At 37.1% G+C, this 26796-nt stretch overlaps 1 protein-coding gene and 3 long non-coding RNA genes across 38 annotated transcripts in view; 3 read left to right on the plus strand and 1 right to left on the minus strand.

Moving 5' to 3' along the window:
- adipor2 (adiponectin receptor 2) overlaps window positions 1-10126 on the plus strand; it is a 37855-nt gene extending 27729 nt beyond the window's left edge. For 2 of the 4 annotated variants that reach the window (XM_073946255.1, XM_073946254.1), the window contains 5 exons: window positions 2550-2721; window positions 5264-5450; window positions 6635-6822; window positions 7232-7425; window positions 8904-10126. In XM_073946255.1, coding sequence (XP_073802356.1) covers window positions 2550-2721; window positions 5264-5450; window positions 6635-6822; window positions 7232-7425; window positions 8904-9029 — 867 coding nt within the window. In that variant the 3' untranslated portion in view covers window positions 9030-10126. Of the gene's footprint in view, window positions 1-2549; window positions 4023-4104; window positions 5451-6634; window positions 6823-7231; window positions 7426-8903 lie in introns of all 4 variants that reach the window. The other 2 variants (XM_073946256.1, NM_001025506.2) reach the window with 2 other exon arrangements.
- The window catches only part of LOC110437837 (uncharacterized), a 38885-nt gene continuing 15777 nt past the window's right edge, over window positions 3689-26796 (minus strand). For 4 of the 30 annotated variants that reach the window (XR_012401875.1, XR_012401853.1, XR_012401850.1 and 1 more), the window contains 6 exons: window positions 23143-23190; window positions 21188-21254; window positions 14590-14637; window positions 12759-12825; window positions 12036-12143; window positions 3709-7438 (listed from right to left, as the gene is read on the minus strand). This is a non-coding gene — a long non-coding RNA (uncharacterized lncRNA). Of the gene's footprint in view, window positions 7439-10137; window positions 10519-11731; window positions 11799-12035; window positions 12144-12758; window positions 12826-13063; window positions 13215-14589; window positions 14638-18406; window positions 20558-21187; window positions 21255-23142; window positions 23191-26796 lie in introns of those variants that run through there. The other 26 variants (XR_012401868.1, XR_012401861.1, XR_012401851.1 and 23 more) reach the window with 18 other exon arrangements.
- On the plus strand, window positions 13449-18111 carry LOC100538118 (uncharacterized). Of its 2 annotated transcripts, none has more exons than XR_012401844.1 (3): window positions 13449-13693; window positions 15074-15155; window positions 16836-18111. It is a non-coding gene; the product is annotated as an uncharacterized lncRNA (long non-coding RNA). The 2 variants fall into 2 exon arrangements; XR_012401843.1 differs by having other exon boundaries at window positions 16843-18111.
- LOC103910404 (uncharacterized) lies at window positions 21879-26674 on the plus strand. 2 transcript variants are annotated; one of them, XR_012401847.1, is made up of 3 exons: window positions 21879-22125; window positions 23624-23757; window positions 25385-26674. It is a non-coding gene; the product is annotated as an uncharacterized lncRNA (long non-coding RNA). The 2 variants fall into 2 exon arrangements; XR_012401846.1 differs by having other exon boundaries at window positions 23624-23705.

Raw genomic sequence — 26796 nt, forward strand, 5'->3', positions numbered from 1 at the left:
ATACCCGCTATTAAGATCATTTTTCCCATAATGCCAAGCCCTACATGAGCTAATAATCTCATCAGATATGGCATGTTTATAGCTGTCATATCTGCATGTCCTGTACTTGCTGTAGTCACGCCTCACAGTAGTGCTTTTCATTCAAGCACATTTTCTGAGCTGGAAAGCCGATTTTTTTATTTATTAAAACCATGATAGGAAAAAAAAACTAGATAAAGTTCATATAGTGTAAAACAATGATACACAGTCAAAACCTCTCAGATTTGGACATAATAATGACGCAATTCATGTATTTCGTTAGCAAGCATAAAGAAATCTTGAGGAAACAGCAGGAGTTTTGATGCCATAGCTAAACCAAAAGCGAGTCTTTCGTGCTCTGACAGAATCAAATGAAATGTATTAATTCTTGCATACAAATGCACTGTAAACACAGCTTATGCATAATATTAATATACATCATAGTCAGTGTGCCAAAATCAGGCTGATATCGGTGTTGTTTATGCATTGAACTGTTATTCTCCCACTGTCAGATGTGTTTCACCACTGTGTTTGTGTCTCTTTTGTTCTGTCTTGCACATTATAACCACAAAACTAGGTGTGAACGGCCCCTAAGGGCTCAATGCAAACCCCTTGTTTCCTTTATGTGTGCTCTTGCATTACTTTGGTAGTAACTTCACACACTCCCTGTCATACGTGTAGATGGATAGTTATAAACGTCAGCAGGCCCATCCATGATAATCAATATATCAACTTGTCGCACAACACATGGGCATGACCTCAATTATTTTTGGTGATGCAATGTATATCGCCCATACATAACCAATATTAGCAACATTTCAGCTGGTTGCCCAGCATCTCTCTCTCTACTGGTGGTGTCAGTATGGTTAAACAACAGTATATTGACTATTAATTACTTCAGTATAATTTCATGGGGTGTCTGACAACTGAACGTAGATCTAATTATATTTTGACTAGTCATAATTATAATTCGACTAGTCAGAATAACAATTAGAGATATCTACAATTGCAATTGTACTAGTACGAAATCAGATTGGAGATATCTGCAAATATATTATGACTAGTCATATTCCTCCATTGACTTCCATTGAAAAATATTTGCAGATATCTCTAACTGAGTTTTGACTAGTCACAATTGTAATTAGAGATATCTCTAACTGAGTTTTTACTAGTCATACATTTGGAGATGTCTTTAATTCGTAATATTTAGAGATATTTACAAATATATTTGAAGATATCTCTAATTAATTTACTAATAGTCGAATTACAGTTGTAGATATCTTGAATTGGATTTTTGACGAGTCAAAACTCAGTTAGAGATATCTGCAAATATTTTTCAATGGAAGTCAATGGAGGAATATGACTAGTCATAATATATTTGCAGATATCTCCAATCTGATTTCGTACTAGTACAATTGTAATTGCAGATATCTCTAATTGTCATTCTGACAAGTCGAATTATAATAATGACTTGTCAAAATATATAATTATATCTCTAAATATATTTATGGATAGTCAGAACAAGGTTTAAATGTTAAAACGGCTTGCCATACGCTCTCACTCAGCAGCACAGTGGAGATTTCTCTAGTTATATCCTTTCAGTCGTTTGTTATGCAGTGACATGCAGTCAAATATTTCGCCAAACAGTCCTTAGGGATGCGGGGACACGCAGTCAGATATTTTACCGAACAGATCCGCCACTTTTGGCGCTCATAAACAATCAAAGCTCTCGTGCTGCAGGAATGAGGAGGTCTGCTGAAGGCGCGCAGCTGGCGTGCTGTGAGGAGTTTGCGTCTTTAATAAACTACGGCAGTTTGCGATCACTGAACAGTAAGAATGATTAATAAATCCATATCAAACAGTCCCTTAAAAGTCACGTCTCGCTTTCGGTTTCGGGCTTTGGCGCGTTTCGCGCTCACACACAAGCGTACCGCGCTCAGGCACACCTCTTCCAACCGGGCCAGGGCCGGCCAAGTGAACAGTGCTTGAGCCCGATTCAGCGCACTCACACTTTTCAAACGATCCGGGAAACGGGCCTGGGCACGGTACGGATGGCATAGTGTGAGTAGGCCCTAAAATGGTCTTAAAATGTCAATACGATCTGTTGCAATATATTTTGGTGCAATATATCACACAACAAAATATAGATATCATGACAGGCCTAGGTCTGCTCGCTCTGCTGGAGTCACAAGCCGTTGCTCCAGCATGACAGTAGTTGACTTGTTAACATTGGTCTGCATATAGAATGTAAGGAGCCTCTGAATTTATTTCTGGCTCTCTGCATGTGCAATTTTTGCTCGTGCTTTAACTCATAATTACTATAATGCTTATCTGTTGCTCTCGTGCTCTCTCACGTACACCGTGTAATTACTTTCTGGAGTTAAATGAGAGGGCTTTTCTCATGCCAGCCAGTAATGCTGACCTGAGCTTACCGTAATGACACGTCTAAGAGCGGTCAGATATGTCGTCCTTTCAAAAGTGCAGGGTTGTTTCTGAGGTCTTGCACTAATGCTTTTAATTTTCTGTCTTAGATGTGGGAAGGCAGATGGCGAGTCATTCCTCATGACGTGCTCCCTGATTGGCTGAAGGATAATGACTTCCTGTTGCACGGGCACCGGCCGCCCATGCCCTCCTTTAGAGCATGCTTCAAAAGCATCTTCAGAATCCATACAGAAACAGGCAACATCTGGACACATCTGCTGGGTACGACAAACACACCTGTACACTACAATATAACAAAAACACTTACTATATACACACACAAATATAAATACAACTATGGGGAATATTAAAGGGCACCTATGATGAAATCATCTTTTGTAAGCTGTTTGGACAGAACTGTGTGTAGATTGAATGTGTGCACTTTCATATTGGGCTGATATAAACACAATAAGTCTCTTTTTGATATTTCCTGACGTTAAAATGGGATCCAAATCCCTCCCATTTTGAGGCCCATAGCCACGTGACGTAGGAGTGTGGTTTCCTGGGATTATTTAGTACATTTAAAATAACGGATATCCATACAGCAGTAGATATTAACATGTATCCTGTCACATTTGCCATGCAAAAACAGTGCAAAATTAAACGCATGCTCTGTGTGCATGAACTTTGTAACGATGTGACTCATTGAAATTAACTCCACAGCAAATACATCAGATAATCATAGTGAAAGTTCTTACTGTAGTTTCCATAAACGTTAGGTGAGATCTGCTTCCTTCATTTCTGTCACTGTGCTGTTTATCTGATACAGCCGGAGATTGAGGCAGACTCTGTACCACTTTATTTTGATGGTCCATTTGAGTATTAGTAGACTGTCTGCTTAATATCTGTTGATACTCTGCTTCAACAGACATTTAACTGACTATAAGAAACTTTACGAGTACATGTCCACTTACACTAACCCTAACACTCTACTTATAATCTACTGAGAATTAGTTGACAGGTAGATGTAACTTAACAATAAACAGACCATCAAAATAAAGTGTGACCACAGACTCTTGACAGGCACGTTGAACGGTGGGCAGGGAGAACTAGCATTAAAGGCAGAGGTCACAAAAACAGTCACAAGATGCTCAATGCTGAAAATGACAAACTTCTGAAAAGTCTAATAAATATTCTGATGGGTGTTTTAACCTGAAACTGAAGACTCAAAACGCTTATCTTAAATCTTGAGAAAGGTGCCTTTTTTTTAGATGAGATTAGATTCAACTTTATTGTCATTACACATGTACAGGTACAATGCAACGAAATGCAGTTTAGGTCTAACCAGCAGTGCAATAGCAGCAAGTGCAGGATACAGGAATAAGTTATAAAATGCAGTTATAGAAAACTATGGTGATATTTACAGATGGATGTACTATGAACATTATATACAGGTTGGATAAGCTATGAGCAGATTTACAATATATGAATATATGTACAGGTTGCTATTAATAATCAGTAGTGTGCAGATAAATAAACATGATTACAAGTGTATATGTAACAATATATGAATATATGTACAGGTTGCTATTAATAATCAGTAGTGTGCAGATAAATAAACATGATTACAAGTGTATATGTAACAATATATGAATATAAGTACAGGTTGCTATTAATAATCAGTAGTATGCAGATAAAAAAGCATGATTACAAGTGTATATGTATAGTGGGTGTGTACATAATTACAAATGTCCATATGCAGTGGTTATGTACAGTTCAATAAGTAAACAGTTCAATGGGGTGCAGTGAATGTGCAAATTTTTAAATGTGCAAATGTTAAACATTAAACATTAAATGTTTAAGAGAATTGCTCAGTTTCTCTCAAGTTAATACATTTATTAAGTATGGGTTTGAGTAAAATGTTAATATTTGTTTTATTTTATCAAGGTTTGGTAACATTTCTTCCAAATTTGGTTATTTAGAGTATGTTTTAGCCAGAAAAATGTAAATTAGTGAAAATAACAAATGAAAGTCAAGGTTATTCAACCTAATATTGATTTCTTTAACTCTTTTAAATATTAATCTGTTATTTGTTATACCAAATATTGTTATTCTGTTGTCTTGAACAAAAAAACAACATTTTTTTCTTCTTTTTATCCAAACAAAAAAACATTTAAATTTAAATCTTTTAAAATTAATAAACAATGTCATCAGACCTTGACAGAATAAATCAAAAATCAGGTCTTATTCCAACGCAAAACTATAGACTCCAGATAAACTCAGCATATTCAAGAGATCGCTTATTTTTCCCAATAGCTGTAAACAGATTTAAAATAAGCAACATCACATTAAAATGAGTTTGGAATAAAAGCGGAACATGCTGTGATTCTGGCTGTGCTGCGTCGCCACCTTGTGGAGAAAAGTGGACATGCATTATAATAAACAAAACGCAATGTACTGTAGGGTGGAAGGTCAAGCCAAACACAATAGACTTCATCTCCTGATAATAGTATTGATTGAGAGGTGAGACTGTAATGTGCAGGTATTGATCTTCTGCACCTTTGGACTTGTGGTATGTCTAAACAATAATAGATGTTTGATGTCTGTCTAATAATAAACTCTAGGCTGTCTGAGGTGCATTGAGTTCAACTTCATGTCACTCCTTGTACTTTAATGCGTGTATTGATTTTAAGCTGTTGACCTGTAGGTATAAGCTGGCTTTGTATAAACGTGCCTTAACTTACCAATTGAGCGTCTACAATTACTGGTACGTTGTATATTTGTATATGCGTACATGAAAGCAGCGTTTCTCTTGTGTCAACAGGCTGCCTGTTCTTTCTCTGTCTGGGCATCGTGTACATGTTCAGACCCAATATGTCGTTTGTGGCACCGTTCCAGGAGAAGATCGTCATCGGCATGTTCTTTCTAGGAGCCATTCTCTGCCTGTCCTTCTCCTGGCTCTTTCACACAGTCTACTGCCACTCAGAAGGGGTGTCCAGAGTCTTCTCAAAGTATGCAATCTAGACATATTATTGGATTAAAGGGGGGAAACGTACAAACAGGAGTTTTTTCTTTCAATTATTTAAGGCAGTGCAATTATTTGAGGCTGTATTAAATTTAATGTGTAGATAAACCATATAGGGTTCCCACAGGATATGAAGACATTGAAAGTCAGGAAGGTTTTGTTTGTTTTAAATTTTACTTTCCAAAATGACATTTTCTATTACATGTTTTTATGGCTGTATTATCATTATTTCTTTAGGTAAAGCCTATATAAAATGACATAATTGGTTGCTGACAGAATTTAAAATATATCTAATTGGGTTTTGACTTTTTTTCCTTTTGCAAACTGGTATTTATTTTTATTTTTATAAATGAATCATTATTTAATTAAACTTTTTAACTCACGACCCCCAAAAATTACAATACCAGTGGCTCGCGACCCCCAATATCCTCTGAAGTAGTTATAAATATATAATCCTTGCACATAACAGTGCAAACATACCAATATGCCCAAGTCTATTCATCATTTGATTTTGGAGAACGGCACTCGGAGACCATCCTTCATGTTCAGTTGTGGCCTGTATTTATTTGTAATGTACGTGAGTTCCATAAAGGTGTCAGACAGTTTAATCTGGTGCCATAAAATCAATCTGCTACATCTGACGCTATTGCTGTCTTTAATATAATCAGCCCAGGGGTCGCATAAAAAAAAATTAAAGGCTGATGGCTTTTATTTACATGTTTTTTTATGTTTATTATTAGCAAGTTAATGTTACTATTAACTACTATTCTGTTCTTCAGTAGGTTATGGATAAAATATGTGAATTTTAATTTATTATACTAGTCACTGTTGTGTGAATGGTATAGGCTAATTGACAAGATTGCTATGGCCCTTCAGTTCACAGGCAGTTGAATTGACCTTCCAGTCCAGCTTTGTTTTTGGATTCAGTACTATGTCCTTAACAGATCTATTTTTATTAAAGATCTATTTTTCCTGCTAAATTAAGTCTGCTCAGTGCTTATTAAAGGTCTTGGAAATTCAGCTTTTTAGTCAGGGAATTCGACATTTGGCTTAAAGCGGGAACCCTGATTATATATTTATGGTTGGTTTTTATTCCTATAATTTGTGTCGATGCACATGTGTGTTCGTGAATGAATCTCTTAGCTTTCTCTTTCTCTCATTCTCTCCCAGGTTAGACTATTCAGGCATTGCGTTCCTGATCATGGGCAGTTTTGTACCGTGGCTGTATTACTCCTTCTACTGCTCTCCTCAGCCCTGCTTCATATACCTGATAGTGGTGTGTATCCTGGGCATCGCCGCCATCACAGTATCTCAGTGCGATTTCTTCGCCACGCCACAGTATCGTGGAGTCAGAGCTGGTAAGACATATACAGTTTTACACCATAGTTTGGGAAAAAAGAGTGAATGGGCTTATACTGGGCCCTTCTTTTAAAGGCACAGTTCACCCAAAAATGAAGACTCTTGTGATTTTCTCACCCCCTAAACTATATTCAAAAGATAATCTGAATAATGTGGAAACCATTGAAATCCGCTGTGTTTTTCCCCATACTATGATTGTCAATGGCTTCTAGTTTGCAGCGTTCTTCAAAATACATTAAAACAAATATATCAAAATTACAGTTTTGCAAACACTTAAAAGTGATAATAATTGTACATTTTAGCTGAACACCATTAATAGTAATATTGTTTTTCTCCACCTGCTTGTACTTGAAGCTCTAGAAATATCTAATAGTGCACTAACATGTCTTGTGTGTGTGTGTTTGTTAGGTGTGTTTGTGGGTTTGGGGCTCAGTGGAGTCGTCCCCACGCTGCACTTTATGATTGCTGAGGGCTTCCTGAAGGCCACCACTATGGGTCAGATGGGCTGGCTGTTTCTCATGGCTGTCCTGTACATCACCGGAGCCTGCCTGTACGCCGCACGCATACCTGAGAGATTCTTCCCCGGCAAGTGTGACATCTGGGTGAGTTTATATCCTGAAAATCACAGAGCAAACACGTCTTGTTGCATTTCACAGGGTGTTTTCACAGGTTTTATTAAGCATTACAAGTTGATAAATCAAATTAAGGCCAATTAAAAAGTATTTTAAATTGCCTCCTTTTGTTCAAGGTGTCATAGTTGCGTATAATCCTTTCATTCGTTTATGTAAATCTGTTCAAAGAGGTTGTATGTTAAAAGGATTGTTCACCCTAAAACGATAACATACTCACTATTTGCTTGTCCTTAAATTTTCCCAAAACTTAACGAGTTTGTTTTCTGTGTTGAAGACTAAATAATATATTTTGAAGAAAGCTGAAATCTTCCATTGAAGGAAAAAAACAATACTAAGGAAGTAAATGGTTACAGGTTTTCAGCATTCTTCCAAATATCCTCCTTTGTGTTAAACACAAGAAAGTAACTCAAACAGGTTTGGATAAAATAAAGGGTGAGGATATCATTCATTCGTTTACTTTTTGGCTAAGTACCTTTATTAATCGGATATCATCACAGTGGAATGAACCACCAACTTATCCAGCATGTTTTACGCAGCGGATGCCCTTCCAGCTGTTCAGTAAAACAAAGTAAATAACCAAATCACTTCAAGCTTATTAATGAATGTGTTGTTGTTGTTTTAATTAGTTTATTTTATTCAACTCCTAGAGCAATATCAAAACAGCTAGGGCTGACCAAAGTGCTGTTAGGAGTCTAATATTTCATTAGTTCTTTTAGTTTGTTTTCTCTTTAAAATAACCTTGCATTAAATTATTCACTCAATTTATGAGCTTCGTTCCTACCCTTCATTCATTGATAAACAGTTATCACAAAGACTGTTTAGTTGTGCTGTCTTCCAATCAATATATAGGAAATGCAAGTTAAAATGCCACCTCAAAGTAAAACTTGAAAGTTGATCGTTATTTCATCAGTCAATGTGGTCAACTATAGGCTAATTGAAAAGATTAGCAAGTAGGACTGGGCTGATAAACGATATTATATCGAATTGCTCTACCACATATGTCAAAAACAATAATAAGCTCTGGACTTTACTCTATATATTGATCTAAAAGCCAATCACACAGCAGAAATGTGCAATGGGAATCTATAAGTGTGTTTATTAAAAGATGCATTGAATTTTCAGCCCCAAATTTTCAGAAAATGTATCAGCTGAATATGTTAGGGCATTATAAGACCCTCTAATTTTTCAAAGTTGGGGTACTCTTTTAAATCTGGAAGCATTAAAAACTTGTATCAAAGTGTTTATCATTATCGTTTGATGTGGAAAATATCCATATCCTCCAGCCCTATTACCACAGCCCTTCAATTCAACTGCAATTCAATTAAACTATAGCAAATGCCAACTAAAAGTAAAACTTGAACTGGCAATAACGTCTTAATGTATTAACTGTAATTCCAGTATATAGCCTGATATTATGTCTAATTCATTCCTGGCCCTTTTCTCTGCAGTTTCACTCCCATCAGCTGTTCCATATCCTGGTGGTTGCAGGTGCTTTTGTGCACTTCCACGGAGTCTCCAACCTGCAGGAGTTTCGCTATGAAGCTGGCGGTGGCTGTGCGGAGAACGCAGTGTGAGCTTCAGATCCTTCGGTGCCTGAAACGCACCACTAGAGGGAGACAAAGTTCCTCTCACCTTTGCCACCAATTCCAGCTCTGTTCCTCCTGCCCATGAGGGGTAAACGTTAGAGGACAGCACTGAATGACAAAGCCTTTATGATTTAATTTTCTCTCTTTGTTTTTCTCTGTTCTCTATTTTGCCCCTAAATAAATTGCATCATGGGATACGGTGGATGCAGGGTGAGGAATTTTAATTCATGTTTTTACCGAGATGGAGGAGACCTTTTTTTCGTGGCTTGGTCTATTGCTGTTTGATGGTTTGTTTTCTTTGTACGAGAAAAAAAACGAAACTTAAAAACAGAGCGAAAAAAAAAAGAAAAGCAAATGCAATTGTTGTGAGCGATTCGTGGGGTGGGCTGTTTGCCGTTTTAAAGTTTTTTCATGTAAATAAGATTTCTAAAATTTGGGTTATATAGATTTGTACGAAAATAAAGTTAAAAAAAAAGTTTAAAAAAAAAATACATCATTATATCATTATATTGTTCAATGGATGTAAAAGAGAGAGTGTTATTGGAAGAAAAGAGACCCGATTAATAAGAAGCCACTGTTAAAGTGGGCAGATGAGATCCGAAATGGCCAAGCAGATGCCTCAGTGTGCTGTAATTCTGAGCACAGCCGAAAGACGCACCTGTAGGACAGGGGGACGTCGGTCCTCCACCTGAAGGAGCTGCCTGTATTCTCCACAGGCCTTCATATCACTGTCAGTGTTTCCTTCAACATGCAGACGGCCGATCTTTCTCTCTCTGTCCTGTTTGTTTTTTGTTTCATTCTTCATTGTGGATGTTCATTCAACCCGGTGAGTCAGAAATTAATTGAGAAGATGAAAGACTTACTGCTGCACAAAATCAAACCCAAGCAGTGCAAAGGATGCATTCGTTATGTGTAACGTTCTGTGTTTCACCATCTGTATAATTTATTCAAGAGTTTTCATGGAAGCATTACGACGTGCTGTAATATTCCACATTTAAACATGGACGACGTTTGTTTGTTTTCTCAGAGATTTTTACATGCATTGATATTTATTTTAATTTTAAAATAAACAAATTAAAACATAAGTCACCTGTGCTGAGTTTTTCTTGCTGCATTTTATATTTGCATCTGTTCAGATGATCAGAATTGTGTAACATTTGTCACCATTGCAAGGTCTGTTGGTAAAATGGCATGTTGGGTTTGTGGCAACAGGTGACCTGCATCAAGCATCATAGAGTCCAGGCTACTGCTGACGCCGCTTAGTGGAGATGATGAGAACTTCAGCTTCATGCCTTCAGCTGACGCCGCTTAGTGGAGATGATGGAGAACTCCAGCTTCTGTCAGTCAGCTGGCCTACTTTGAATGTGCTCTGAGTAAATTAATTAATGACAAGCTGCAAATTTGGGAATTGGAGTTAATTTATAATCAACAATTGGCAGAATGATCTAATATTTCTTCAGGAGCTGAGCCAGCAGATCTGTTGTAAATGCATAAAATATAGGACAAAATAAATTCTGAGACCTTTAGTCTGTCTTTGTGTAAAGTTTATGTTTTATCTCTCTTGGGTAATGTTCATAACTTTCTTCACTAGATATTTAGTAGCAGTTTTGTTTATAACAGAGAAGTATGAGCTCAAATCAGTGTCTGATCCTGATGAGCCACTTTTTCTGAGTAAATTAATTAATGAGCTGCAAATGAAAGAATTGGAGATTCTCATTCAATCATTTGCAGACTAACCTAATGTTATTTCATGAGCTGATCCAGCAGATATGTTGAAAATGCATAAAACATGAGACAAAAGATAAAAGACTAATGGTGTCTTAGTGTAACGTGTGTTCAAATCTCTCTTGGGTAATTTTCACAACGTTAAACACTGAATATTTGTTGGGAGCGCTGTAAGAGATCAGATCAGCGTCTGCTCCTGATGAGCCACTTTCCTGAGTGAACTAACAGTCTTAATTGAAATCAGGTGAAGCTGTTAATCAAGGAAATTTTATGGATGTGATTGAGATATGATTAAAATGTCCATTGAACATCTATGCAACTCAGAGTCTATAGCCTAGTGGTTAGTGCGTCAGCATGTAATACTGAGGTGTTCCTGCTGACCTGAGTTCGATTCCTTCCTCTGCTGCAATCTCAAAGCTAACAATATAAATCACCTACATGAAACTCAAAAGCATATGTTGAAGTAAATGCAGGAATTACTCTCTGAAAAACAATGAAGGAATCGCTGCTGCCTCGGTGGCGCAGAGGATAATTATTAGATCTTCGCATTTTCATATCGCAAAGACATGGGTTCGAATCCCACTATTGTGAAGTATATTGTACTATAATTTATACTTAAACTGAAGTAAAAGCAAGAATTACTCTCTAAACAATCATGTGGCAATCATTGCTGCCATTGTGGCCTAGAGGATATGTATTCGTTCTTCACACCTTCATATTTATGGGTTCGAATCCCACTATTGCAAACATTTAAATGTACCTGCAGCTCTGTCTATAGATTTAGACAAGAATTTGTAGGATGAAACCAACATCTCCTGTAGTACAGTGGGAGAATAATTGCCATTCAAGCACGAAAGCATGGGATTGAATCCCACTAATGCTACAATTTTTTTGTATTCGCCATAAACATATCTATAAAACCCCATCAAAGACAGAAATCTGCTGCACAGACCTAATGGGTCAGTGGGTAGAGCACTCACCTTTCATCTTGGAGACCGGGGTTCGAATCCCTTTAATGTTTATGTTAAACTGCTTTGAAAAGAAAAGACAAAGTTGCGCGAAGTTTAGCTCTCAGTGTGAAAGCCACGATGGCACTAGTGGCAAGCACCGTTGGTTGCGGACAAGGTTACGGATGAGGCATGGGTTCGAGTCCCACTAAAGACAGCTGTGAATACAGCAAAGTACCTGGGGCAGTACAGTACAAGCGGCGAATGAAGGAGTAACGGTAAGAGACAAGGTTCGGATACCGGAAGAAATGTGAGAAGCTACCTGGGGCGGTATGAGACAAAATGTGGTCATCGGAAAAATGGGAGCGTTGGTAACAGGCAGAGCAGCTAACCAGTCATGAACAACACGGACCAGAAACTGGGAGCATACCTGAGGAAATATAAGAGAGGAAGGCAGGACTGAGAAATGAGCGTGCAAACGGGCAGCAGGTGTGGTGGGGAAAGGTGGAGCTGAGAGAGAACGAGAACGAGGAGGAGGAGAAAAGGGAAGGAAAACTTTTTTTTTGACCCCAAAAATGGCCTAAAATGAACTTTCTGGATAATTTCAGTATCATCGTGGTGATTCGAACCCACGTCTCTTGTGATGGCCTTGGATCTCTAACCTTTTGCTCTGACCACTCGGCCATCACTGGACATATTAAGAGTTGTTCTCTTGGTTATTTTGAAGTTAACCAAATATGCCAATATAATAAAAAAAAAATTAAGTGAAAAAAACTATAACAATTGAAAAAAGTCACTATTAGACTACAAACACATCTAGTAATATACAAATATTAAAGAATGAAAAAAGGTAAATACAGTAATCATTAAACTTAAACATTAACATTAGGAAAACCTAATAAACAAAGCCTAAAGCATTTAAAATGGACAATTAAACAAGAACTGAAAAGTCTTAATAAATCAACACACAAATATAGAAACACTCATAAAACCCTTCATTATAATAAATGCTTGACTGTGAATGAATGAACGCTGTGTGACTCACGTGTTGTTGATGTTGAGGTTATTGTCTTCAAATGATCTCTGTGTTTCAGCGTCTGGTTAACGGGACACTGAAATAATTAAACAAAAAGATTTATTAAAGAGACTCGCATTGGCCCAACTGTTCAGTTCAACTATACCTGATATTAAACTATAGAAATACGTACAAATGTGTGTATGTATCCATATAAAATAGTGTGACTTTTATATGTTTATGTTGAGCTAAACTGACATGTCCTGCTTTGGGAAACGACATAAAAATCAAACGTCAACACAAACAATAGGAGAAAACACGGTAAAGTTACTTACAGGTGCGTCTCTTGTCACTGTATTCCTGCACTTTACAGCGCGGCGTGTCTGTTCAGTTTGTTTATGTGTTGTTTACAGATATTATAATACAATCACGGAGCTGTCAGGATTTGTTTTACGTGTTGTATCGTCAAGCCTCATGCTGTCAGTGAGTGTCAAACACCTGAAGCTGAAGCGCCCCCTAGTAGAGCGGATGGAGAACTGCGCTACAGTTTATAACATAAAGTCCGCGTTGTAGGCTTAAACAGGCTTAACATTATTATTTTTATAATTTAATAGCGTATTACAAGCACAATAATTAATTCTGACTGCATTGTCTAATTATTATACTCAAGAAAACGTGTCTAATCAACTCGTGTATGGGTGATCTTCAGCTCCGGCTTGTGGTCAATAGGTGTATCCGCATTAATGAAGTAAACACAAGGTGGACGCGCAGTCAGTCGTGTGAACAGCGAAGAGAGATTTAAGAGATTTTAATGTTCTCGAGGATATTTTACAACACGCTTGAGTTCGTGAGTGTCTCGACCGGCAGAAGATCGAGATCAGCTTTAAACTGATGGATTAAAAGAGCTGAACTGAGAAGCTCATGTAAACACTCAGGAATGAATGGGCAATCCTCCGAGACTCTGGGTAAAGTAGATGTGCGCTTGACTTTATTTTCATGCACGTGCGCCGCTTTTGTTCACCGCTTAAGTGTTTTTCTGTGTCTTGTTTGCAAATTTGAGCAGCTTTTTTATCAATACTACTGGAATCTGCAAACTAATCTAGTAGGACTTCAGGTTTACCATCCAGTTACCACTAAAACAATATTGCAAGTTCAGGTTTGCATTTCACACATATGTCATATATACAACATGTTTTTAAATTGGCTGTTTACAAATATACATAACATGGAGATATTTGTTTAAATGTTTTAGCTATAAATTTATGTGTTCATATATGGTTTGGTCATATATCAGGTCTCCACATGGTATAGGTTACCAGTAAAGACCCACAAGGACCAATGCGTTTTCTATTTGAACCAATGCAGTTACTATTGTAACCCTAAATCCTTCAAGGGTTTCTTCTGTTTTTTTTTTTTTTTATCATGGTTTCACAGTTTTACTGTATTGTGATTACTGCTCTAAAATATGCTCTTTTTAAAAGTTTGGGTAAAAAAAACAAGAAGTTTTTCCCCCTTTAAACACAAATATGACAATATGACTTCTGCTGTCTTCATTAGCTTGAAAAACACAACTTGAACAGATAGCAGTAAAGTTAGTTTTAGATTCGCACATTCGTTCAGTGGCAACTTGTGACATACTTGTATTGTTTACCATGGTGCTTTGAATATTCAGTCTGAAATCGCATGTAAGTATGACTTGAATACGACATTAGCACTATTTAATAGACTGCCAACAGTGTTGTACTTTGACAGCCATTGGCTGCTAATATGATTTCACCATTTTGAATGTGCAAATAAAACTTCTCAGAGATTATATTATTAAGGAGAAAGTCTGAATGTGTGAATATAAATCCAGCTTTACCTCAATCATGAAAAGGCGAGTTTGGAGATCTTTTCTGCTTTTAGGATACTGTTGTGAAACAAAAAACAAAACAAAAAAAATTTAAAAAATAATAATAGTTATCTTACATATACCGTATAGGAACAGTATAGCAGAACATTTTGGGTGGTTTAAAAACCTTGACTTTTCCAAACCCCGGTAAACCTGAAAACGGTTACGATGCCTACTTCCAAGTCTGATTTTGAAAGAAACCCATAACCTCAGATTATACATTTTAAAACACACATTACACTTTTATGTTGACAATATCTTTGTGCACTATTTATGTAGCTACTTAAAAAAAAAAAAAATTCTTAACAGTAAATACATATTAATTCAATTCGATTACTAGTCTGCAGCATGTGTTTTAGGGATCATAAAGTATTTTGTTTTACATAATAATAAATAAATATTTTAGTTTACCACAAAGATTAATCAGCATCATTTTTTCTTTTCTCTGTTTCAGTGATGAAGAAGATGTAAAGCTCTGGGTCTATGGATGGTTCAAGATGGATGAGTCAATGACAAACACTCCTTTTCCAACACAGGTCAAACCACAGCCAAACTTCAGAGGGTCTGATCATTCATCATGCACTTATAGTAAAGCTTGATTGGTTATTTGGGCAGATTTGAATGAATGATCATTAATTTCTGTGTGAGCTGATGACTAAATACAGTTTATCAAATAACAGATGCGCAAGGTCAGATCAGTGCATTACAATTTAGTTATTTAGTTCACAACAACATCTCACCTGCCCTTGGGCTCTATTTTAACAATCTAGGAGCAAAGTCTGAAGCGCAAGGTGCAAACGCATTAAGCGTGCGTCCCAATCCACTTTTGCTATTTTAAGGACAGAAAAATACACTTTGCGCCGCGTCGCATGGTCCAACAGTGTTCTGCTTATTCTCCTAATGAGTTATGGGTGTGTTTTGAGTATAAACCAATCAGAGACTCATCTCCCATTCTCTTTCTCTCTTTTGTGGATAAGGAAACAGTGTTGAACGCACTCTGCTGAGGACATCCATTACCCTACATAATTAATTTAGTTTGTTAAGCGCAAAGATTTTTGTCAAAACTGTTTTGGACAGGTGGACAAATCTAAACTTTTTTTATTAAAACAAATATAAATATGCATATAATTAATACTTCTACTAATAATAATAAAATTATACAAAAGCAAGTTGTCGTGAATAAACTGAAAAAAGCCCCCTGAGATGAAGAAGGCATGGAGGCAGTGTTCTTTTATAATTACATAGAAAGTAATTCATTTTATTATATTTTATTCCTTTAATTCATTTTCATTTGTAAAGACGTTTCGTCATTTAGACTTATAAGGCTCTGTCTGACATTTCTGTCAAAATTGAGTTATTGGCATTCTTTTTAAATGACAACTCATTTACATTATGGAATGTCTTTTATATGTTGTTTACATTTTAAGATGTTTTATTTCAAAAAACAAATGTTACACACATACTGTTTGCTATGGAACGCGAAAACTTTGAAGCTCAATATCTCAAAATCATTCAGAATGCAGATAAAACCTTATAATTCCAAGGTGACGATTTCTGTATTGCTGTACATCCTGAGTGTATTAAGCAATGTGTAAGCGAAGCGCATAACTAACGCACTCTTCGCTGGACTTTAGACCTGCTTTCAGCAGTGCTAGTGCAGTTTATTTCAGTTCCTCAAAATAGCAACGCGCCAGCAATGCACCGTAACACACCCCTTTCTAGACCAAAACACCCATGAGTCCACAAAGTGGCACAAATAGATTTGCTATTTAAACAACGTGGTGGAAAACTGGAAAATTAGTGTTGCGCTGGTCTGAAAATAGCAACACGTCGGGGCAAACACGTCTTGCGCCTTGTTGCGCCGGGTGTATGATAGAGCCCCATGAGTGGATGTTCTGCATGACAGGGACTGTCTGATCTATTCACACGTCCCACAACTCTGCTTTTGTGACTGAATGACCCAAACACAGACTTTATTTTGTTGGAGAAACACATCAACTCACTTCATTTTACGTTGCATATGAATATCAGTATTTTGAAGTTGGATAAAATCTAAAGTGTTTTGTGGCAGAAAGTAACAAGTCATTTGACGCTCGATTCCTTTTATTTCATTCATTTTCATTTTATCTGCACTGTGTGTCTGTTTTATTTGCTGTTTTACTGAACTATGTGTCATTGAGTGATATTAACAGCTGTCATTGTTCTTTTACTTTCAGGTTGCAGGTTTCAGCAAGTTGTTTTGACTCATTCATTCTCTGGGTCTGAATTCTAGACATCAACAATCAGCATTCTTCACATCAAGACTTCATATCCTGTTAAGCAAATGCAATATCAGGAATTTCGAACCCGCACCGTTGGTTGTGGGCAAGTTTACTAAACTGAACTGAGTAAAGCCACAGTCACACTCGGGTTTGAGCATGTGAGATACGGCACTGTGAAAAGGGGCAGGATAAAAGATGATGATTAGACAATGATAAAGCGAGCGACTGCTTCATATTTTACATTTCTGCACAGAGAGGTCTTGTTTTGATCTTCTATTTCTCTCACACAATCGTATAATGTGATTTCGCCAGTCACCAATCTTGAACTTTTAAATGCAGCGACATCTGTCTTCGGATGAGACGTTAAACTGAAATCGTGACTCTTTGTGGTCATCGGAAAACCCATGGCACTTCTTCTAAAGAGTAGGGGTGTAACCCCAGTGTCCTGGCTAAATTCCCTTCATCTGCCCTTATCCATCATGTCCTCCCAATCTTCCCCATCCACAGAATTGGCTCTATCACTGTCTCTGTACTCCCCCTATAGCTGATGTGTGGTGAAGCACTGGCGTAGTTATCCTGTGGCTTTCATCACATCATGGATGCTGCACTCTGGTGGTGGTGCGGAGAGACCTCCCCATCCCTCTTGATTGTGAAGCGTTTTAGGTGTATGGCCATACACGATGAATGCGCTATATAAATACACATTACATTACATGAGAAACTCATCACACCAGCTCGCGGTTCCAGTCTGCTGCATGCATGTGCATATGGATGGAAGTCTATGGGACAAAAAGAGCAGTGTGACTGTGGCTCAGGAAATATAGTTCTTGATATCTGTAACTATTCTTACCAGTTAAATGTCACCATAGGACGCCGTTCACATTTAATTGTTGATAATAAGAATTCATATCCTGAGAATGAATAAAAATCTAAATGGCTAGCTATGGTCACTGCAGGATCTCTCACGCTGCCTAGTGGAGATGATGGAGAACTTCGACAAGTCATAAGTGAGAAGATTGAAGATTAATATTCATAAATTGGTGAACTAAACTATGATTTTAGTATATTCTCAATTTTATTTTCACATGTTTTGGGTAATGTTCATTTATATTTGATGTCAAATCACTGTTGACAGATTCTTAACATGGCATTTAAAGTAACGTGTGACTGATTACTGAGTGCATACGCATGTTTAAACAAATAAAGTATGTATTATATAATGACTAATAAACTTGTTTTCATTTCAAGTCCGCTTCATTTATAACAAAGAGATGTACGAAATCAGAGTTTCAGCTCCATCTTGTGGACAATAAGAGGATCTGCATCAATCCATGAAACTAGAGTACAGAGTAGTTTTTTATTTCTTAAGGTGAAAAATCCTGATCCTGAAGATCCACTTTCCAGAATTACCTGATGATAAACACCTGAGGCGGCTAATGAAGGACTTTAAGATCAGAAGAGGCTTCAGAGCAAATTTGACAAACTCTGCTGTTCAAATAATTACAAAACATTTATGAGACGAAACTGAGGATGTGGAAAATACATTTATTAAGTTATTAATGCATTTTTATAATACTTCAGTTTATTTGGTGTTCTTTACTTTGGTCATTTATTTGATTTTGCTTTATTAATAGTTGTGAACGTGTGACATTTTAAAATTATCTAAAAATTAGTTGAACAGCAGAAATACAGAAAATATGCAACATGTGAACAGATAATGGGCTTGAACTTAATAAGTTATGAGTCATGAACACAGTCTGACAAAATAAATGTATAAAAAGTTTCTGTGCTTAAGCCTGAAGTTCAAATCCCTCTTCAGCACTATATATACAATATTTCTTCATGAGCTGAGGCGTAACACAAGGGACAAAATATATTCTGAGACTATTAGTGTCTTAGTGTAACGTGTGTTCAAATCTCTCTTAGGAAATTTTCACAACTTTCAACACTGAAAATTTGTTGGCATTAAGTGGCAGGTTTACATATAATAGAGAGCTGTAAGAGATCAGATCAGCGTCTGCTCCTGATGAGCCACTTTCCTGAGTGAACTTACAGTCTTAATTGAAATCAGGTGAAGCTGTTAATCAAGGAAATTTTATGGATGTGATTGAGATATGATTAAATTAGCCATCAGAGTGAATCTGCATCTCAGTCCCCATAGCCTAGTGGTTAGTGTGTCGTCATGTAACACTGAGGTGTTCTTGCTGACCTGAGTTCAATACCTGACTCTGCATGAATATAAAATTGAAATATAATTCACCTGCATGGAATTCAAACATTACTATCAAAAAAAAGGCACACAGCAATTGTTGCTGCCTCTGTGGGGCAGAAGATAAATGTTCACACTTTGAGACTTTTCGATCGCAGAGATGTGGGTTTGAAACCCACTATTGCTAAAGTGAAATCTATTATAATTAAAAACAAGAATTATTCTCAGAACAAACAAAGGGCAATTGTTCCTGGCTCTGTGGTGCAGAGGATAATTATTTGCTCTTTGCATCTTTTACATAGCAGAGATGAGGGTTTGAATCCCACTCTTGCCAATGCTACATTTATTGTAATTAATGCTTAAGCTAAGAACAAGAATTACTGTCAAAACAACCACACTGCAACTGTTCCTGCCTCTGTGGTGTAGAGGATAATCATTTGCTCTTTGCATTTTTTACATTGCAGAGACAAGGGTTCGCGTCCCACTCTTGCTAACTGAAATGTACAATAATTTATACCTAAACTGAAGTAAAACCAACAATTACTCTCAAAACAATCATAAAGCAATTGTTTTTTCCTCTGTGGCACAGAAGACAAGCGTTCGCTCTTTGCATTTTTTTATAACGCAGAGTCGTGGGTTTGAGTCCCAGTCTTGCAAACTTTAAAATGCCAATGTGAAGTTTATTGAATTAATGCTGAAGCTGGACTGAAAACAGGAAATACTCAGAAAACAAGACACCCTGATCATCTCTGTCTCTGTGGTGTAGGGGATAATCGCTCGCCATGTGGAACTTTTTTTTGTACATCACAGAGACGTGGGTTCGAATCCCACTATTGCAAACATTTAAATGTACCTGCAGCTTTATCTATAGCTATAGACAAAAATGTGTCACTTGAATCAACATCTTCTGCAGTGCAGTGGGAGAATAATTGCCATTCAAGCGTGAAAACATGGGTTTGAATCCCTATACTGCTACAATTTTTTTGTATTCGCCATAAACATATCTATAAAACCCCATTAAAGACAGCAATCTGCTGCACAAACCTAATGGGTCAGTGGGTAAAGCACTCCCCTTTCATCTTGGAGACCGGGGTTCGAATCTCTTTCATGTTTATGTTAAACTGTTGTGAAAAGAAAAGACAAAGTTGCGCGAAGTTCAGTTCTCATTGTAAAAGCCACGATGGCACTAGTGGCAAGCACTTGGTTGCGGACAAGGTTACGGATGAGGAATGGGTTCAAATCCCACCAAAGACAGCGGTGGATACAGCAAAGTACCTGGGGCGGTACAAGACAAGAGGCGGATACCGGAATGAAGGTGTAAGAGACAAGAGGCGGACACCGGAAGAAATGTGAGATGGTACCTGGGGCGGTAAGAGACAAGTGGCAGCTAAGGAAAAATGTCTGAGATGGTAACAGGCAGCTCGGTTACATAGCCCTGGAAAAAACGGACCTGAAACATGTGGCATACCTGGGGAGGTAGAAGACAGAAAGGCAGGACTGAGAAATAAGTGGGATGAGGAGCAGCAGGTGTGAGAGAGGTGTGGCAGAGAGAGGCGGGGCTAAGAGAGAACGAGGAGGAGGAGCAGAAGAAAAAAAAAGGAAGGAAAACTTTTTTTTTGACCCCAAAAACGGCCTAAAATGAACTTTCTGGATAATTTCAGTATCATCGTGGTGATTCGAACCCTCGTCTCTTGTGATGGCCTTGGGTCTCTAACCCTTTGCTCTGACCACTTGGCCATCACTGGACATATTAAGAGCTGTTCTCTTGGTTATTTTGAAGTTAACCAAATATGCCAATATAATAAAAAAAAAATTAAGTGAAAAAAACTATAACAATTGAAAAAAGTCACTATTAGACTACAAACACATCTAGTAATATACAAATATTAAAGAATGAAAAAAGGTAAATACATTAATCATTAAACTTAAACATTGATATTAGGAAAACCTAATAAACAAAGCCTAAAGCATTTAAAATGGACAATTAAACAAGAACTGAAAAGTCTTAATAAATCAACACACAAATATAGAAACACTCATAAAACCCTTCATTATAATAAATGCTTGACTGTGAATGAATGAACGCTGTGTGACTCACGTGCTGTTGATGTTGAGGTTATTGTCTTCAAATGATCTCTGTGTTTCAGCATCTGGTTACCGGGACACTGAAATAATTAAATAAAAAGATTTATTAAAGAGACTCGCATTGGCCCAACTGTTCAGTTCAACTATACCTGATATTAATTTATAGAAATACGTACAAATGTGTGTATGTATCCACATAAAATAGTGTGACTTTTATATGTTTATGTTGAGCTAAACTGACATGTCCTGCTTTGGGAAACGACATAAAAATCAAACGTCAACACAAACAATACGGAGAAAACACGGTAAAGTTACTTACAGGTGCGTCTCTTGTCACTGTATTCCTGCACTTTACAGCGCGGCGTGTCTGTTCAGTTTGTTTATGTGTTGTTTACAGATATTATAATACAATCACGGAGCTGTCAGGATTTGTTTTACGTGTTGTATCGTCAAGCCTCATGCTGTCAGTGAGTGTCAAACACCTGAAGCTGAAGCGCCCCCTAGTAGAGCGGATGGAGAACTGCGCTACAGTTTATAACATAAAGTCCGCGTTGTAGGCTTAAACAGGCTTAACATTATTATTTTTATAGTTTAATGTCGTATTACAAGCACAATAATTAATTCTGACTGCATTGTCTAATTATTATACTCAAGAAAACGTGACTAATCAACTCGTGTATGGGTGATCTTCAGCTCCGGCTTGTGGTCAATAGGTGTATCCGCATTAATGAAGTAAACACAAGGTGGACGCGCAGTCAGTCGTGTGAACAGCGAAGAGAGATTTAAAAGATTTTAATGTTCTCGAGGATATTTTACAACACGCTTGAGTTCGTGAGTGTCTCGACCGGCAGAAGATCGAGATCAGCTTTAAACTGATGGATTAAAAGAGCTGAACTGAGAAGCTCATGGAAACACACTCAGGAATGAATGGGCAATCCTCCGAGACTCTGGGTAAAGTAGATGTGCGCTTGACTTTATTTTCATGCACGTGCGCCGCTTTTGTTCACCGCTTAAGTGTTTTTCTGTGTCTTGTTTGCAGATTTCAGCAGCTTTTATATCAATACTGCTGGAATCTGCAAACTAATCTAGCAGGACTTCAGGTTTACCATCCAGTTACCACTAAAACAATATTGCAAGTTCAGGTTTGCATTTCACACATATGTCATGTATACAACATGTTTTTAAATTGGCTGTTTACAAATATACATAACATGATGATATTTGTTTAAATATTTTAGCTATAAATGTATGTGTTCATATATGGTTTGGTCATATATCAGGTCTCCACATGGTATAGAAGGTTACCAGTAAAGACCCACAAGGACCAATGCATTTTCTATTTAAACCAATGCAGTTACTATTGTAACCCTAAATTCTTCAAGGGTTTCTTCTGTTTTTTTATCATCTGGGGCACAGCACAGATTTGGACAAATTATTCTCAAAAATGACTTATTAATATTTTGAGCATTTCCAAGTAGGCATGGCTGCTATATGATTCTGACGGTATGATAAGCTTGGATAAAAACATCATGGTTTCACAGTTTTACTGTATTGTGATTACTGCTCTAAAATATGCTCTTTTTAAAAGTTTAGGTAAAAAAAGCAAGAAGTTTTTCCCCCTTTAAACACAAATATGACAATATGACTTCTGCTGTCTTCATTAGCTTGAAAAACACAACTTGAACAGATAGCAGTAAAGTTTGTTTTAGATTTGCACATTCGTTCAGTGGCAACTTGTGACGTACTCGTATTGTTTACCATGGTGCTTTGAATATTCAGTCTGAAATCGCATGTAAGTATGACTTGAATACGACATTAGCACTATTTAATAGACTGCCAACAGTGTTGTACTTTGACAGCCATTGGCTGCTAATATGATTTCACCATTTTGAATGTGCAAATAAAACTTCTCAGAGATTATATTATTAAGGAGAAAGTCTGAATGTGTGAATATAAATCCAGCTTTACCTCAATCATGAAACGGCGTGTTTGGAGATCTTTTCTGCTTTTAGGATACTGTTGTGAAACAAAAAACAAAACAAAAAAAATTTAAAAAATAATAATAGTTATCTTACATATACCGTATAGGAACAGTATAGCAGAACATTTTGGGTGGTTTAAAAACCTTGACTTTTCCAAACCCCGGTCAACCTGAAAACGGTTACGATGCCTACTTCCAAGTCTGATTTTGAAAGAAACCCATAACCTCAGATTATTCATTTTAAAACACACATTACACTTTTATGTTGACAATATCTTTGTGCACTATTTATGTAGCTACTTAAAAATAAAAAATCCTAATAGTCAATACTATTCATTCATTTCGGGTATGTAGTCTGCAGCATGTGTTTTAGGGATCATAAAGTATTTTGTTTTACATAATAATAATAAATATTTTAGTTTACCAGAAAGATTAATCACCATCATTTTTTTCTTTTCTCTGTTTCAGTGATGAAGAAGATGTAAAGCTCTGGGTCTATGGATGGTTCAAGATGGATGAGTCAATGACAAACACTCCTTTTCCAACACAGGTCAAACCACAGCCAAACTTCAGAGGGTCTGATCCTTCATCATGCACTTATAGTAAAGCTTGATTGGTTATTTGGGCAGATTTGAATGAATGATCATTAATTTCTGTGTGAGCTGATGACTAAATACAGTTTATCAAATAACAGATGCGCAAGGTCAGATCAGTGCATTACAATTTAGTTATTTAGTTCACAACATCTCACCTGCCCTTGGGCTCTATTTGAACAACCTAGGAGCAAAGTCTGAAGCGCAAGGTGCAAACGCATTAAGCGTGCGTCCCAATCCACTTTTGCTATTTTAAGGACAGAAAAATACACTTTGCGCCGCGGCGCATGGTCCAACAGTGTTCTGCTTATTCTCCTAATGAGTTATGGGTGTGTTTTGAGTATAAACCAATCAGAGACTCATCTCCCATTCTCTTTCTCTCTTTGGTGGATAAGGAAACAGTGTTGAACGCACTCTGCTGAGGACATCCATTACCCTACATAATTAATTTAGTTTGTTAAGCGCAAAGATTTTTGTCAAAACTATTTTGGACAGGTGGACAAATCTAAGCGTGTTTTTATTAAAACAAATATAAATATGCATATAATAAATACTACTACTAATAATAATAACATTATACAAAAGCAAGTTGTCGTGAATAAACTGAAAAAAGCCCCCTGAGATGAAGAAGGCATGGAGGCAGTGTTCTTTTATAATTACATAGAAAGTAATACATTTTATTATATTTTATTCCTTTAATTCATTTTCATTTGTAAAGACGTTTCGTCATTTAGACTTATAAGGCTCTGTCTGACATTTCTGTCAAAATTGAGTTATTGGCATTCTTTTTAAATGACAACTCATTTACATTATGGAATGTCTTTTATATGTTGTTTACATTTTAAGATGTTTTATTTCAAAAAACAAATGTTACACACATACTGTTTGCTATGGAACGCGAAAACTTTGAAGCTCAATATCTCAAAATCATTCAGAATGCAGATAAAACCTTATAATTCCAAGGTGACGATTTCTGTATTGCTGTACATCCTGAGTGTATTAAGCAATGTGTAAGCGAAGCGCATAACTAACGCACTCTTCGCTGGACTTTAGACCTGCTTTCAGCAGTGCTAGTGCAGTTTATTTCAGTTCCTCAAAATAGCAACGCGCCAGCAATGCACCGTAACACACCCCTTTCTAGACCAAAACACCCATGAGTCCACAAAGTGGCGCAAATAGATTTGCTATTTAAACAACGTGGTGGAAAACTGGAAAATTAGTGTTGCGCTGGTCTGAAAATAGCAACACGTCGGGGCAAACACGTCTTGCGCCTTGTTGCGCCGGGTGTATGATAGAGCCCCATGAGTGGATGTTCTGCATGACAGGGACTGTCTGATCTATTTACACGTCCCACAACTCTGCTTTTGTGACTGAATGACCCAAACACAGACTTTATTTTGTTGGAGAAACACACCAACTCACTTCATTTTACGTTGCATATGAATATCAGTATTTTGAAGTTGGATAAAATCTAAAGTGTTTTGTGGCAGAAAGTAACAAGTCATTTGACGCTCGAATCCTTTTATTTCATTCATTTTCATTTTATCTGCACTGTGTGTCTGTTTTATTTGCTGTTTTACTGAACTATGTGTTATTGAGTGATATTAACAGCTGTCATTGTTCTTTTGACTTTCAGGTTGCAGGTTTCAGCAAGTTGTTTTGACTCATTCATTCTCTGGGTCTGAATTCTAGACATCAACAATCAGCATTCTTCACATCAAGACTTCATATCCTGTTAAGCAAATGCAATATCAGGAATTTCGAACCCGCACCGTTGGTTGTGGGCAAGTTTACTAAACTGAACTGAGTAAAGCCACAGTCACACTAGAGTTTGAGCATGTGAGATACGGCACTGTGAAAAGGGGCAGGATAAAAGATGATGATTAGACAATGATAAAGCGAGCGACTGCTTCATATTTTACATTTCTGCACAGAGAGGTCTTGTTTTGATCTTCTATTTCTCTCACACAATCGTATAATGTGATTTCGCCAGTCACCAATCTTGAACTTTTAAATGCAGCGACATCTGTCTTCGGATGAGACGTTAAACTGAAATCGTGACTCTTTGTGGTCATCGGAAAACCCATGGCACTTCATCTAAAGAGTAGGGGTGTAACCCCAGTGTCCTGGCTAAATTCCCTTCATCTGCTCTTATCCATCATGGCCTCCCAATCTTCCCCATACACAGAATTGGCTCTATCACTGTCTCTGTACTCCCCCTATAGCTGGTGTGTGGTGAAGCACTGGCCTCGTTATCCTGTGGCTTTCATCACATCATGGATGCTGCACTCTGGTGGTGGTGCGGAGAGACCTCCACATCCCTCTTGATTGTGAAGCGTTTTAGGTGTATGGCCATACACGATGAATGCGCTATATAAATACACATTACATTACATGAGAAACTCATCACACCAGCTTGCGGTTCCAGTCTGCTGCATGCATGTGCATATGGATGGAAGTTTATGGGACAAAAAGAGCAGTGTGACTGTGGCTCAGGAAATATAGTTCTTGATATCTGTAACTATTCTTACCAGTTAAATGTCACCATAGGACGCCGTTCACATTTAATTGTTGATAATAAGAATTCATATCCTGAGAATGAATAAAAATCTAAATGGCTAGCTATGGTCACTGCAGGATCTCTCACGCTGCCTAGTGGAGATGATGGAGAACTTCGACAAGTCATACGTGAGAAGATTGAAGATTAATATTCATAAATTGGTAAACTAAACTATGATTTTAGTATATTCTCAATTTTATTTTCACATGTTTTGGGTAATGTTCACTTATATTTGATGTCAAATCACTGTTGACAGATTCTTAACATGGCATTTAAAGTAACTTGTGACTGATTACTGAGTGCATACGCATGTTTAAACAAATAAAGTATGTATTATATAATGACTAATAAACTTGTTTTCATTTCAAGTCCGCTTCATTTATAACAAAGATACACGAAATCAGAGTTTCAGCTCCATCTTGTGGACAATAAGAGGATCTGCATCAATCCATGAAACTGGAGTACAGAGTAGTTTTTTATTTCTTAAG

This window comes from Danio rerio, chromosome 4 (genome assembly GCF_049306965.1).
Source record: "Danio rerio strain Tuebingen ecotype United States chromosome 4, GRCz12tu, whole genome shotgun sequence".
Classification (NCBI taxonomy): Eukaryota; Metazoa; Chordata; class Actinopteri; order Cypriniformes; family Danionidae; genus Danio; species Danio rerio.